General features: G+C 39.7%; 2 protein-coding genes across 7 annotated transcripts in view; one reads left to right on the forward strand and one right to left on the reverse strand.

Annotated features, from left to right (window-relative positions):
• Positions 1 to 15,656, forward strand: part of NSUN6 (NOP2/Sun RNA methyltransferase 6) — a 306,108-nt gene that overhangs the window by 203,985 nt on the left and 86,467 nt on the right. The gene's annotated exons all lie outside the window — the stretch shown is intronic.
• The window catches only part of CACNB2 (calcium voltage-gated channel auxiliary subunit beta 2), a 369,559-nt gene that overhangs the window by 148,010 nt on the left and 205,893 nt on the right, over positions 1 to 15,656 (reverse strand). Inside the window, exon 1 of one of the 6 annotated variants that reach the window (XM_087857646.1) lies at positions 9,960 to 14,723. The exons of the other annotated variants lie outside the window; for them this stretch is intronic. Coding sequence (XP_087713772.1) covers positions 9,960 to 9,992 — 33 coding nt within the window. The 5' untranslated portion in view covers positions 9,993 to 14,723. Of the gene's footprint in view, positions 1 to 9,959; positions 14,724 to 15,656 lie in introns of those variants that run through there. 6 annotated transcript variants of the gene reach the window in all.

The raw sequence follows: 15,656 nt of genomic DNA on the forward strand, positions 1-15,656 counted from the left end.
TTGGAATAATTATTTTATAGAAGTCATTTGATGTAAGTGCCCCACGTAAATATCCAATAAATAACAGCTCTCATCTTCATCCTCCTCCGCCTCGTCAGTCTTGCACAGCCGGCTGCTGTCCCTTAAGGAAGTCTGTCCAGCTTTGTTTGGGACAAAGAGAAATAGGAATTAAGATACAAAAGTAGAATCAGATAAAAATCAACCTGGGTTCAGGGCGGGAGGAAGCATAGTAATGGTTCCATAATGTCTGCTGAATGAGCAAATGAGGAGAGGGGAAGGTCTTGCTTTTGCCTCCATCACCGATCATGAGAACCTTCACAAAGAAGGTTCTTTTTTTAAAAAAAATATTTTGTTTATTTATTTTTGCGAGAGAGAGAGACAGAGTGAGCGTGTAAACAAGCACAGGAGTGGGGGGGAGCAGAGGGAGAAGCAGATGCCCCGCTGAGCAGGGAGTCTGAGGCCAGACTCGAACCTGGACCCTGCGATCATGACCTGAGCCGAAGGCAGACTCCCCACCAACTGAGCCACCCAGGCGCCCACAAAGAAGGTTCTTTCTGGTCTTTCCACAGTGCAGGCTGAGGTGAGGCTGGCTGGTGAAGTGTGATTTTGCTTCATAGTAAACTTTTGCTCTCTCTCTCTTTCCCCCCCAAACCATGGGATCTAGGGAGCTTCCTGCACTACCAACAGTGAAAATCCCCAGGGAGAGGTTCACACGTGTGTGGATAGGAGTCACACTACTAAGCTGATATTCAGCTGCCTGTGGTCTTGGGAGGGCATTCGGCAGCTCCCCCACAACTCGCCACCCCCGAAAGTAACAGAAGAGGGTGAAGGTGGCCTCGCTGGTGATCTTCTCCACTCAGGAATTCTAACAAGTGGGAGGCACTGAGGAACTCTGGATTTCTGATCTGCCAGCTGCACGAAACCAAATCAGAACTGGTATAGTTTTCATTGAGCAAAATTCCTTTTGGGTTCATTGTGACATGGGGTGAGTAAAAGCACAAGCTCTCAGTCCATGAAGAGATCTGCCCCCCAACTCTGTCCCGAAAGTGGTGAGCAGTCCATACAAAGGCAACGCCCTTGAACTGTCAGGTAGGCCTTAGCCACACATGCCCCTGAAGATGGGGTTCTTGCGATCGCAGCGGCTGGCGTACAACATCTGTCATGCACAAGACTACTGTTCTAGGTGACTTACACTCAGATTAGCTACCTGAATCCCACAACAGTCCATAAGGTAAGTCCTGCCACCATCCCTATCTTACAGATGGAGTGAGCGTGCTCGCAACATGGCACAGCTACTAAGTGACAGAGCCAGGGGCTGAACTCAGGCCACGGGTCTCCAGATCTACAACCACCACCACGCTCTCTCACCTTCTAGCAAGGTGTGACCTAAAGTACAATTCAAAGGGGCGAGTGACCCTAACCCCAGCAGCAAGAAGGTAGCGGAGGACGAGAAGTCAGTCATACTCTGCACAAGCTACTTAAACTTTCAAGACCTTTGTTTCTTGTTATCTATAAAATGGACACAATAACATCAGACTACGAACATAGGGGGAGGATGCAACTTTAATCCTTTAATCCCGAGGAGCATTCCATCCCTTTGCTCCTGGCATCCTCGGAAATAACAGGCACCAGATTCATCAGAAGATTCATCATCTTCCACTTGATGCAAAGAAGTGAGAAAAGTCAATAAAGCTCTAAATCCTGGGATCTCAAAAGACAAAAATGGACTAAAGCCATCAATCAAACATTCACCAAAGACTAATAACCAACACTGATACAACACCTACTATTCTAAGTATGTGAAATATATTAAGTAATTTGGTCTTCACACTGACCTTACAAAGTGACTAAGGATTAAAAAACAAAAACGAAAAACAAGGTACAGAGTTAAGTAACTCACCCAAGGACACATAAGTAAGGAAGAAACAACTATGGCTAAAAAATATGAAAAAAATATTTAACCTCACCATAAAAAAATACACAGATGTTTAAAAATAAGATATTTTTGCCTATCAAATTATTTTAAAACTTTCTATTTTTATTTTTATTTATTTTTTAAATGGAGATATAATTGACATATAACATTAGTTTTAGGTGTATAAAAAATGGTTTGATATATGTATGCACTGCATGTTATCATACGATCATCACAATAAATCTAGTTCACATCCCTCACTACACAGGGTTACAAATTTGTTTTCTTGTGATAAGAACTTTTAAGATGCAGTCTTTTAGAAATTTCCAAATATACAACATAGTATTATTAACTACAGTCACCATACTGTACATTATATCCCTGGGACTCATTTACCGTATAACTGGCAGTTGGGACCTTTGAACCAATTGCATCCATTTTGGCAACTTCCCACATATATGTGGGATTATAGAGTATTTGTCTTTCTCTGTTGGTCTTATTTCACTCAGCATACTGTCCTCAAGGGCCATCTGTGTTGTTGCAAATGGCCGGACTTCCTTTCTACGGCTGAATAATATTCCACCCCCTCAAATTAACCATTTAAAAAATGATAATCATAAGGGAAAGGCTTCCAGCTTTTCCCCATTGAGAATAATATTTGATCAGGAACACGACAAGGATGCCCACTCTCGCCACTATTATTCAACATAGTACTAGAAGTCCTTGCAACAGCAATCAGACAACAAAAAGGATCAAAGGTATTCAAATCGGCAAAGAAGAAGTCAAACTTTCTCTCTTCGCAGATTACATGATACTCTATATGGAAAACCCAAAAGAAGCCACTCCCAAACTATTAGAAGTTATAGAGCAATTCAGTAACGTGGCGGGATACAAAATCAATGCTCAGAAATCAGTTGCATTTCTGTACACGAATAACGAGAACGAAGAAAGAGAAATTAGGGAATCCATCCCATTTACAATAGCACCAAAAACCGTACGTTACCTTGGAATTAACTTAACCAGAGACGTAAAGGACCTTTATTCTAGAAACTATAAATCACTCTTAAAAGACATTGAGGAAGACGTAAAAAGATGGAAAGATATTCCATGCTCATGAATCGGAAGAATTAACATAGTTAAAATGTCCATGCTACCCAGAGCAATCTACACTTTCAATGCTATCCCGATCAAAATACCGAGAACGTTTTTCAAAGAAATGGAACAAATAGTCCTTAAATTTGTATGGAACCAGAAAAGACCCCGAATCTCCAAGGAACTGTTGAAAAGGGAAAACAAAGCTGGGGGCATCACAATGCCGGATTTCGAGTTGTACTACAAAGCTGTGATCACAAAGACAGCATGGTACTGGCACAAAAACAGACACATGGACCAATGGAACAGAATAGAGAGCCCAGAAATGGACCCTCAGCTCTTTGGGCAACTAATATTTGATAAAGCAGGAAAAAACATCCGGTGGGAAAAAGACAGTCTCTTCAATAAATGGTGCTGGGAAAATTGGACAGCTACATGTAAAAGAATGAAACTTGACCACTATCTCACACCATACACAAAAATAAACTCCAAATGGATGAAAGACCTCGATGTGAGACAGGAATCCATCAAAATTCTAGAGGAGAACATAGGCAGCAACCTCTATGACATCGACCAAAGCAACCTTTTTCATGACACATCCCCAAAGGCAAGAGAAACAAAAGACAAAATGAATTTATGGGACTTCATCAAGATTAAAAGTTTCTGCACAGCCAAGGAAACAGTCAGAAAAACTAAGAGGCAGCCCACGGAATGGGAGAAGATATTTGCAAATGACACTACAGATAAAGGACTGGTATCCAAGATCTACAAAGAACTTCTCAAACTCAATACACGAGAAACAAATAAACAAATCAAAAAATGGGCAGAAGATATGAACAGACACTTTTCCAATGAAGACATACAAATGGCTAACAGACACATGAAAAAATGTTCAAAATCATTAGCCATCAGGGAAATTCAAATCAAAACCACACTGAGATACCACCTTACGCCAGTTAGAATTGCAAAAATAGACAAGGCAAGAAACAACAATTGTTGGAGAGGATGTGGAGAAAGGGGATCCCTCCTACATTGTTGGTGGGAATGCAAGTTGGTACAGCCACTCTGGAAAACAGTGTGGAGGTCCCTTAAAAAGTTAAAAATTGAGCTACCCTATGATCCAGCCATTGCACTACTGGGTGTTTACCCCAAAGATACAGACGTAGTGAAGAGAAGGGCCATATGCACCCCAATGTTCATAGCAGCAATGTCCACAATAGCTAAATCGTGGAAGGAGCCGAGATGCCCTGCAACAGATGACTGGATTAAGAAGTTGTGGTCCATATATACAATGGAATATTACTCAGCTATCAGAAAGAACGAGTTCTCAACATTTGCTACAACATGGACGGCACTGGAGGAGATAATGCTAAGTGAAATAAGTCAAGCAGAGAAAGACAACTATCATATGATTTCTCTCATCTATGGAACATAAGAACTAGAATGATCAGTAGGGGAAGAAAGGGATAAAGAAAGGGGGGGTAATCAGAAGGGGGAATGAAACATGAGAGACTATGGACTATGAGAAACAAACTGAGGGCTACAGAGGGGAGGGGGGTGGGGGAATGGGATAGACCGGTGATGGGTAGTAAGGAGGGCACATATTGCATGGTGCACTGGGTGTTATACACAACTAATGAATCATCGAGCCTTACATCGAAAACCGGGGATGTACTGTATGGTGACTAACATAATATAATAAAAAATCATTATTAAAAAAAATAAAATAAAAAATAAAAAAAATAAAAAATGATAATCAATACTACAGTGAAATGAACTCAAACACTGCTGGTAGATGTCTAACTTAGTGCAACCTTTCTGAAAAGCAATTTGGAAAGGCATATTCCCCTTTTACAAGTATATACTCGGGAATTCTCTTTTCTGGAATCTACGTGAAGGAAATAAAGATGCGAAGAAATATATACAAGAATGTTTACATGGGCTGATTCACACACACATCGTCTATATGAAGGTGTGTATGTGTGTACAACGCATATGTGTATGTAGGTATAGAACAATCTAAATATCCAACAGTGGGAGAATGACTCAATTAGAAAAAGTACTTTGAAAATTATATTCTGTAAGCACGGACTACTTTTTTAGTGTCGAAAGAATGACGGGAATTTTAAGTAACGATGGGCTTTTATTTTTAACCAGGAGACTGCTCCCACCCCCAGTTGGATTAGCTTCCTGATGAAGCACCATTAATAACGATGAAAACTTGTGACTAATAGTTTGAGCTCACCCTAGGTTCATTCTTTTTAAAACAGAATTCTCTGAAAAGGAAATTCTGTCTGTACTCCGAAAAAGGCCTACCAAACACACCTTGCAACGGGGAGGGCAGAACCTCACTTTGTGGTGGCCCCAACCACGAGATAGAGAGAGACGCATAATTTTCAAGACATTTTACAGCATCTGGGGGCCTCCGTCAACTCTAGCAGAGGAAGGGCAAGGGGAATTTAAAAGTAAAAGCCCCAAGACGCTGCAGCTATGCTTTTAGGTCTGCAATTTGAGGGCTCTTTCAGGGTTTAAAGAGGCTGGGCCACTGCTTCTCACTTTAATCCTAAAAATGGAGCACGTGACAAAAAATCCAACCACTGGACTCAGACCCTCTTTTCTTTAAGACAAGCAGCCATCATTTGAGACATAAAAAGCCCATTTAGATTTAGAAGGAAGACATAGTCTGCTAAGTTTAGTCCGCCTGTCTCATTTGAAATCAGGCACAACTTTCTGTAATAGGAGTTAACAACAACACATGTTAAACTAGTCCTCTTGGGGGTTTACTGGGTGTGTAAACACTTTGCTTACATTTTGTCAGTTCATCTTCACACCACTGCGGGGGGGGGGGGTTCCTGTTTCCTCAGCACCCCTCCCTTACACAGGGGAACCTGAGCCATAGATAGACCAGTGTGTCCTCGAGCCTTAATCGGAAACCGGGGATGTACTGTATGGTGACTAACATAATATAATAAAAAATCATTATAAAAAAAAAAAAAAGAACAGTGTGTCCAAAGTCGCTCACCGCCAACACACGGCAAAGCCGCGTTTCTACCTGCAGTCCAACCTCCACGTGGATGTTCCTTATCTCTCTATGAATCTCAAATAATCAACTTCTCTGAAATAAAAAATTATAGGCGCACTCATCTCATCAAACCATCTAGTCTACGTAAGAATGCCTATTAGGGGCGCCTGGATGGCTCAGTGGTTAGGCGTCTGCCTTCGGCTCAGGTCATGATCCCAGGGTCCTGGGATCGAGCCCCACATCAGGCTCCCTGCTCAGCAGGAAGCCTGCTTCTCCCTCTCCCTCTGCTTGTGTTCCCTCTGTCGCTGTCTGTCAACTAAATAAATAAAATCTTAAAAAAAAAAATGCCTATTAGACCAGCTCTGCTAAATGACGACGAACACGCCATCCACCTGGAGACCGTGCTGAAATGAGGATTCTGTTTCAGTACATGTGAAGTGGGGCCTGAGAGTCTGCATTTTTTTTTTAAGATTTTATTTATTAGAGAGAGAGAGAGACAGCCAGTGAGAGAGGGAACACAAGCAGGGGGAGTGGGAGAGGAAGAAGCAGCCTCCCAGCAGAGGAGCCTGATGCGGGGCTCGATCCCAGAATGCCGGGATCACGCCCCGAGCCAAAGGCAGACGCTTAGCGACTGAGCCACCCAGGCGCTCTGAGAGTCTGCATTTCTAACAAGCTCCAAGGTGCTGCTGGAACTGCTGGTCCATGGAGCTGGTCCATGGGTAGAAAGAAGCTACCATAGGACTATTTAAATTCAATTACAAATTCAATTCTTCCGTTGCCACGTTTCAAGTGTGTAAGAGCCACATGTGGCTACCATACCGGACGCCTTAGATACAGAATATTTTAATCATCAGAAAAAGTTCTTCTGGCTAGAGCACGCCAAAAACAGGATAGTTACTTCTAAGAATGGGGAGTTGGTGGCCCATTTCCTAGTGAGTTCACTTATTAGTTTCTAAACTGAAGAGACACACACCTTCTCCCTTCTTAAGACTTCTGCTACTGGCCTCATTCCATACTCTTAACAAGCCATGACAAGGAAATATACTTCCTTAAATAAGGCAGTCCTCTCAAATGTAGCATGTTTTTATATGTTTCTTACTGATATATGTTTCTTATTAAAAATAAGACCACATCAATGACAATTCCTACCTTCCCACAAAAATTAAAATTTAGATATGGATGTATTAGAAATATCAAATTTAGACTACTGTTATCTATACTATAGCAAAGTAAAGGACATTTCAAATAGTCAATAATAATGACAAAACTACAAAAATATTTGCAATACAAATAGAATATTTGACTCACAGGAAGAAAAAGAGAAAAAGGACTTTGGAGCTAAAAGAAATGGAAAATAATTTATTTTTTTAAGTGCACGTAACTGTTCTTTATGATGTCAGTAAAATTAGCCAGTTCTGGCTAGTTATAAAACCCAGAAGAATTATTAAAGTCAGTTTTCTTTTTTTTTTTTTTTCAAGATTTTTATTATTTATTCGTCAGAGAGAGAGCGCAAGTCGGGGGAGCAGCAGGCAGAGGGAGAAGCAGGCTCCCTGCTGAGCAACGAACCCAATGCGGGACTCGATCCCAGGACCCTGGGATCATGACCTGAGCTGAAGGGAGATGCTTAACCTTCTGAGCCACCCAGGCACCCCTAAAGTCAGTGTTCTTAAACAGTCATACAGGCCTGTTCTTACAAAACAAATGCAAATCTAAGTACTCAATGAATATTTCTATCTAGTTTTCAGACTTTTCTGTTTTCTTTTTCTTTTTTCTTTTTGTTAGAGGGAGTGGAGGGGCAGAGGGAGAGGGAGAGAGAGAATCTTAAGGAGGCTCCATGCCCAGCACAGAGCACGACGCGGGTTCAATCTCACCACCCTGAGATCGTGGCCTAAAGCCAAAATCAAGAGATGGACGCTTAACCAACTGAGCCACCCAGATGTCACTCAGATTTTTCAAAAAACATTTTAATACTTAAACACAAGAAAGTTTCCAAATTTGGTCTCAATAACCAAAATGGCCTAAATTAATAAATTTACAGTGATTTTAAATTAATAGCATGCTTCAAATCCTTTAAGTTCTTGTTGTCACACTTAGGGCAGCATTTTAAAAAAGTATATATATATATATATATATATAGTGACTCAGACTGTAACTGTTTAACATGATTCAGACTTTAAATATTTTTCTTCATTATAGAACATATGGTTCCTTAAATTATGCAAAAAATGATAGAAATTATTCATGGAAAAATTGGCTTCTGTGCATAACCATATCCAACAGGTGTGTATTTTAAACACACGAGGGCTAATTAATGAATGTTTGTATTCCTAAAATATTCTTTGGGGTGTATTCTAAGAAACAATTTCTGCGTTCGCTTACACTCTTTATTAAAAAGTAACGAAAACCTGGAACTCATTTTCAGGAACGCTTTCTTTCCTAAAATGTTAGCATCATTCCTCAAAATACTTTTTCCTCTTTGACAGCTTCTGCTTGAGTGCAAGTCTTAAATAGCTGGAAAAGTCTGTATGAACCACATGCAGTGCAGACCGGAACAAGGGACAGTAGAACTTAAACGTTGCATGCATTTCCGCGCTATTTATTTAGTAGGAGTTTTAAGCGTCTTTTTCTGAAAACTTATAATTTTGCAACTTTAAATTCCTAGGAACAGCTGAAGGGAGCCCTATCCTTTAAAAAAATGTTTGCCCCTCTTGACAGTGACCTGAAAGCAAAGATCAAAAGACAAAAGAAGGTCTTAAAAAACATTGACCATATTCGAGAAGACCATTTTGCAATTTATGGCAAAAACCTTCAACTCTCATTCTGGAATTGTATCTATCATCGTGATCTTATGCCAATGGTTGGAATAAAGAAATCAAATTAAATAGAAAACTGTGTGATTTCAACTTGCTATGTTTAAAGTAGAAATTTCAGTTGCTTTTCGGGAAATTTCTTTCCTTCTGGCTGCATGACAAGAAGTGAAATCATCTCATTCTATGATGCCTACACACACCTAAAAAGGGAATTTGGTTTTTAGTGGAATATGACCAGAAAACTGAAATTCACTATTTAAATGAAGGTTTATTTCTTAACAGTTAAACTGTGGTATAATTTACTGAACATAGAGTTTATAAATCTTCATAAAATCAGATCAAATTATCATCTCAATTCATCGATATGAAGGAATCAGAAATGTAATTACTGAATTTGAATCAAATACAGTATTTCAAAGGAACATATGGTTTAAAATACCTTTTGACGCTTTCAAAACTGTGTCTATAATTCTTGAAGCTTAAGTTCATCTTTTATTTGCATATAAGAAACACTAATTATTCATAATGCACAATGTATGGATTAATGTAGATTTTTACATATTTTATGGATTGAGAACAATGTGGTACTCTAAATAGATACCCTTAATTTAACTATTTTTTAACGTTCAAGGAATGCATTTACTGTTTAAGGAAAGAGTGAGATTTTACTAACAGTTAACTATTTACAAATGATCCGAAGAGTGTTTTATGACATAAAAATTATCAATTCAATTACTTTCAATTATATTTAACAGGATTGCACCGGTAAATCGGGAATTTTTTGTTAAAGAATCTTAAATGCCGTCATTACACTTATTTGGACTTTTTAAGCCACCTTTCCATGGACGTCGTAAGATACTGATAACCATTTCAAATGTAAGTTCAAATACAAAAATAATCTCAAATACAACAAATAATAAAATTACAAAATATGTTTGATTTCAAACTTTGTTCTGAACTATTTCAGCATTTGTGCTAGTCCTTCAGAAACGAGTGATTTGACATGTCTGTTAGTGATGCCAGGCACTTGAGAGGAAATTGAAAAAAAACAAACTTCGAAATGATGAAAAAAACTGATTAAAGATGCTAGACATCAATGACTTTAAGAAGAGTTTCTTACCACTTCAGAATGCTCACTGCCATCATCGTACATGTTTCTTTTCCGCCTCGAACTAGATTCTCAGTGTGGCCATCAAGAAGCCCTTCGCAGGAAACTAAAGTGCATTATCATAGTGATACTGTTTCCACAGCTGGGATAGAGTGCTATTAGTTTCCCACGCTTGGCAATGCTCTTAAAATAGGCTCTCAGACACCGAAAGACAAAAAATGACTATTTGCAAGCACTTCAGGAAATGATGGTCTGGCGGACAGAGTGAAAATTCCACAACCAAACAAAATCAGTTTTTGACATAATATATTAATTGATTACTAAAAGCAAAACAGACCCAAGAAAATGTTGGGCCAGGGGATATTCATTCACTCTTCTGGTAAGTGGTTTTATCACCTGACCTATACCAAGACACAAAAAGGCTCCTCGTTTTCAGTGGAGGGCTAGCAAACGTTATAGGAACCCAGGTCGACAGGGGAAAAACATACTGCTCATAGTTTGTTTCCATTTGTTTAAATAAGTAGAAAGATTTTCTAGGAATTGAAAGGGAATTTGAGCATTAGTTTGTGTAAAATTAAAAGACTTAGTAATTCACTGGATTTTGAACCACCCACAAGCCAAACTAGCTAACATATATATTTTTTTAAAAGATTTTATTTATTTATTTGACAGAGAGAGAGACAGCCAGCGAGAGAGGGAACACAAGCACGGGGAGTGGGAGAGGAAGAAGCAGGCTCATAGCAGAGGAGCCTGATGTGGGGCTCGATCCCATAACGCCGGGATCACGCCCTGAGCTGAAGGCAGACGCTTAACCGCTGTGCCACCCAGGTGCCCCTAGCTCACATATTCTATCATTATTATTTCAACAAGTTACTTGTATACATTTCTCTCTTGGTGTGCATTTGTTTCAAATTGTGAATAATTTGTGTGGGAAGGTATACAAAGAAATCCATGAATGATTAATACTACACTGGTCCTTAAATGAAAAGTAATGTGTCTCTTTTGTTACCTTTCAGGTGATACATAAAAGAATGTCACATTGTTCTGTCTCAACATTATGACTCAAAGAAACTATTTCAACAAAATGCCTCACTTTCCCACAGTCTTTTAAAAAATGATAACAAAAATCTTGCCAAACATCCTTGTAGTACAAGGACGGGATTTCTGCCAAGGAAGCCGTGATGTTTTAATTAGAAATAATTTAACCAAATACTGGACAGGCGTACTTGGTTGTACAGATCAAAATACAGTAATGGAGCCAACGAAGATTAACCTTGAGTGGCACTGGGGGGGGGGGGTAACCACAAAGGCAAACCATGTGCAAGAATCAAACTCGCCTCATACTTGTAAATAAATGGTCATCAAAGAGTTTGTTAAATGAAGGAAGATGGGGAATTATAAAGATGCCTTGCAGAGTAGCTGGTCCTCTCCTATTCTGATGAGAATCTCCAAGCCAGAGAGGTTCAATAACTTACCCAAAGTCAATCAGCTTGACTGCCTGCTGGAAACAAACTAACCCCTAGATGATGTCCTCAGCTAAACTCTAGGACGGGACACACAATACAGTGGATAGCAAAAGTACAAAAAAACAAGAGTGGGCTGAACTCCGGAAACAGTCTTAACTATCAACTCCATCGGTAATTAACCTTGAGATCCAGGGCAAGTCACTTAAAGTCCTCTGGACATTTGCTCTCATCCTTAAACCAAGTGGACAAGATTGGATGTATTTCCACCTCTCCTTCTACTTCTACCTTTCCAAAACTGCGCATATGAATAAGACAGCCCTTGCCTAAAATGCTACCATAAAAAAACAAAAACAAAAACGAATTTGTATAGACTTCGCGATTTTATGAGAACTCTTCAATCTCCGGTCAGTCTTGAAACCCTATTATACACACTAAGAAGAAAGCAAGCTAAAGAATAATGAAGAAGGAACTATTGCATGGGAAATGGGGCTTTGACATAGAGAGGAAAATCGAGAAAGGAAATACAAAGCAAGTAGAGCAAATTCTGTAGCGACAGATGGGAGAAAGCTGCAGGTCCTCGGTAGCAGTATGACAACAGGCAGGGAGAAAAGGAATAGGCTGAAGACATTGAAGAAAAGACAAGGGTAGACCAGAAGAATGAACTGAATTGAAGGTCGCATTATTTTAATAGGCATTCACAAAAATAACTGCCATGTTAACATTTTTATAGTAGTTTATGACATAGAATGTACTTCCTGCAAATTAGCTTGTTCTTCAACCAAACCAGTTTGATTGGTATTATTATCCTTATGATTTTACAAAAAAACCCAAAATTGATATTCAGAGATTTTAGGTGCCCTGGCCAAAGGTGGAGAGCTCCTAGGAGTGCATAAGGCAAGGATGTGAATTCAGACTCTCTAGCTGAAATGCAGACTTTTCTCAACCATATCACACTGCCTGTCTAGTCATAGCTTTAAAAAAGGGGGGGGGGATTGCTATTAAATGCTGTATGATTAGTAACTTCCTGGACCAGGAGACAGAAGGGAAAATGAGGAACTCATAAGCTCATACTTAGCCTTCAGAGCAGATACAATCTTTAAAAACGTGAGGCAGAAATTGTCCCCAAGTAATTAGCAAGGCAAACAGAGAAGAGATTCCAGGATCAGAGGATGGGGCTCCATGGGAAACACAGAAGACCCCCCAAAAGGAACGGGATTTGAACCAGGCCTGAGAAGAAAGCTGGGGTCATTGGGTATCAGACATTCTCAAGTGAGGACAGACAGTAGCCAATCAATCAATCCATCAAAGTTTGTGTGGGAACCATAGGCATTATGTCTGAAAAGGCAAGCCTGAGCCACCCATCCTGGTGAGAGCCTTGAATGCCAGGCCGAGTTTGAAATTTATCCTATAAATAACAAGGAGCCACCTAAGATTATAAAACGGAGAGTTGAGATGTTAACATCTCTACTTGGGAAAGATTTCCTAAGTAAGCAGAAAGATTTCTGCTTTTCTAGGAAGAATGGCCTATGAAGCAGAAAGACCAGAGGGGGTGGGGCCGAGAACTTTGTGAATGTGAAGGAGAGAGGAGATGGTGGATCAAAGGTGGTCAACTCAGACAAGCAGGCTTACTCGCTGGCAAACCAATTAGCACATAGTTTATGAACTGGCTTAATGAAGAGTTCTCTTCAGAGGCTACTCTCATTTTCTATAGCAGTATTTCCTGATGGACTTTCTTTTTTATGGACTTTAAAATCAATTACTTCACAGGTAATTACTTCTAGTTTTTTTTTTTTTTTTTTTTTTTTTAATTTAAAGAACTTTCAGGGGTGTGTAGCTGGCTTAGTTGGAAGAGCACATGACTCTTGATCTCAGGGTCGTGAGTTTGAGCCCCATGTTGGGTGCAGCAATTACTTCAATAAAACTTTAAAGAACTTTAAGATCTTTTCTCCTAGCAACTTTCAAATAGATAACATAGTATTATTGTTTTTTAATTTATTTATTTTAGAGAGAGAGGAAAAGAGAGAGTGCGAATGGGGACAGGGGCAGAGGGAGAGGGAGAGGATCTCCAGCAGACTCCCCGCTGAGTGCAGAGCCCGATGCCCCATGTGGGGCTCGAGCTCACAACCCTGAGATCATAGAGGACTCAGAAATCAAGAGTCTGACGCTCAAACTACTGAGCCACCCGGGCGCCCCTATAATATAGTATTATTAACTATAGTCACTATGCTGTACATTATAGTATTATTAACTATAGTCACTATGCTGTACAATATAGTATTATTAACTATAGTCACTATGCTGTACATTACATCCCAGGACTTATTTTCTATCTAGATATAAAATGTGCCTTTTGACCCCCCCCAGTCCATTTCTTCACCTATTTAAGAGAGTAGCTCTTAAAGTTTCTCATCACAAGAAAAAAAAAGTTGTAACTACGTGTGGTGATGGATTTTAACCAGACTTATGGTGAGCATTTCGTAATATATAATTAAATTGTACACTTGAAACTGATATAATGTTATATGTCAATTATATTTCAATTTTTTAAAAAAGGATTTTAAATCAATTCACTGAAGGCTACTTCTGTGTTAAAGTCTCTAAAATGACTGCAATACTCATATAATCACTTAAAAAAAGCGAAATGTAACAAGGAGGACACAGTAATCACGCAATGTAAAAAAAATAATTGGATAAAACTGGTAAAATGTCTATGAATTTTACAAGTATTTACTGCTACTCACAAAACATTTGGAAGAAACAGTCTTTAGATAAACGTCTCTTAAGTAGGTATAACTAAAATAAAAATATCCACCATGCTAATTTTGTAATTAGTTTTCTGAAATACAAATTAAGTTGGAAATGCTTTTTAAGCAGTATGTGTAAGAAGTCTTTAAAAGTCAGATGACTAAAAAGAACAGGACACCTGGATGTGTACAGAAATAACATGGAAACAAGGCTTGAAGCATGAGGTGAACCATCATGAGATAAACTGATGGTTAGCTGTCAAACACACCGACCGAGATTTGGGTAAATATATAGTAGTAATAATACGCAAGTTAGAAGTGCAGTTGAAAATTTCACCTTAAACATGGTAACGGTGGTCCAGCAACCATGGAGAAAGGCCTAACAAGCAGTTGCACTTGTCTGCCCGGATTTTTTCTTCTAAGATCTATTTAAGGATGGCTACATCAAGGGGATGGTTGAGTCCAGGAAGTAGATGAGAACTTTAAGACCCGGGTTCTCACAGTAGATAAAAGTTGGGCTCTGTCATCAGAGAGTCTGCTTGTCCCTCTGTCCCCGACGACGCCCGCCCCCCCCCCCCCGGCTCGTGCTCGCTCTCTCTCTCTCAAATAGATAAAATCTTTTTTTAAAAAAACTCCAAAATGTTCCTTTTCCATTGTGACCAGTTTTTCAGTTCTATTAGGGCATATACCAAAGCTGACCCATCATCTCCTGCTGAAGCTTCCAGAATTGCGAGTAATGAACATATAAATTCTCACAGACATATTCTGCTGGTGCCAACTTCCCTCAGTCCCCTTTGGCCCCTAGATCGTCTGCCACCTGATTGATTGCTTAAGCTGAGAATGTGGTGGTTCCAAAGCAAATGCTTTATAAATACGAAGACACTTATACTAACTGCAAAGTGCTCAAACGGGTGCCTCTTAACACTCAGGCTTACGATTCCACCTCATTTCAAGGAGGTACGTCCGCTGCCTCCAACACACCTACAGTGTCAAATGTACTGCACGGAGGAAAAGAGCCACTTACAGCCTTCTATTGTCGTCATGCCTATGAGAACAACAAAACGATTTGGATTTAGGTGTTTTGGTCCATGATACCGTGTAGACAGACACAAGCAATCTACGAATAACTAAGTCATTTTCAGGCTCTCATTTTATTCAACTGTTTGTTTCTTTTTTTTTTTTTTTTAGAAATTTTATTTATTATTTATGTGACAGAGAGACAGCCAGCAAGAGAGGGAACACAGCAGGGGAGTGTGAAAGGAAGAAGCAGGCTCCCAGCGGAGGAGCCCGATGTGGGACTCGATCCCGAAACGCCGGGATCACGCCCTGAGCCGAAGGCAGACGCTTAACTACTGCGCTACCCAGGCGCCCCCTCAACTGTTTGTTTCTTAAATGCAACTCCCCCAACCTGATTTCCTAACCCTAACCCTAACCCTCCCCAGCTTTCTCCATCATGATCAAGTGCCTTAACTCTATAAGGTGTGTATTCGGAATTGAAT

This window comes from Ursus americanus, chromosome 31 (assembly GCF_024610735.1).
Source record: "Ursus americanus isolate L20-20 chromosome 31, mUrsAme1.1.p, whole genome shotgun sequence".
In the NCBI taxonomy this organism is placed as follows: domain Eukaryota; kingdom Metazoa; phylum Chordata; class Mammalia; order Carnivora; family Ursidae; genus Ursus; species Ursus americanus.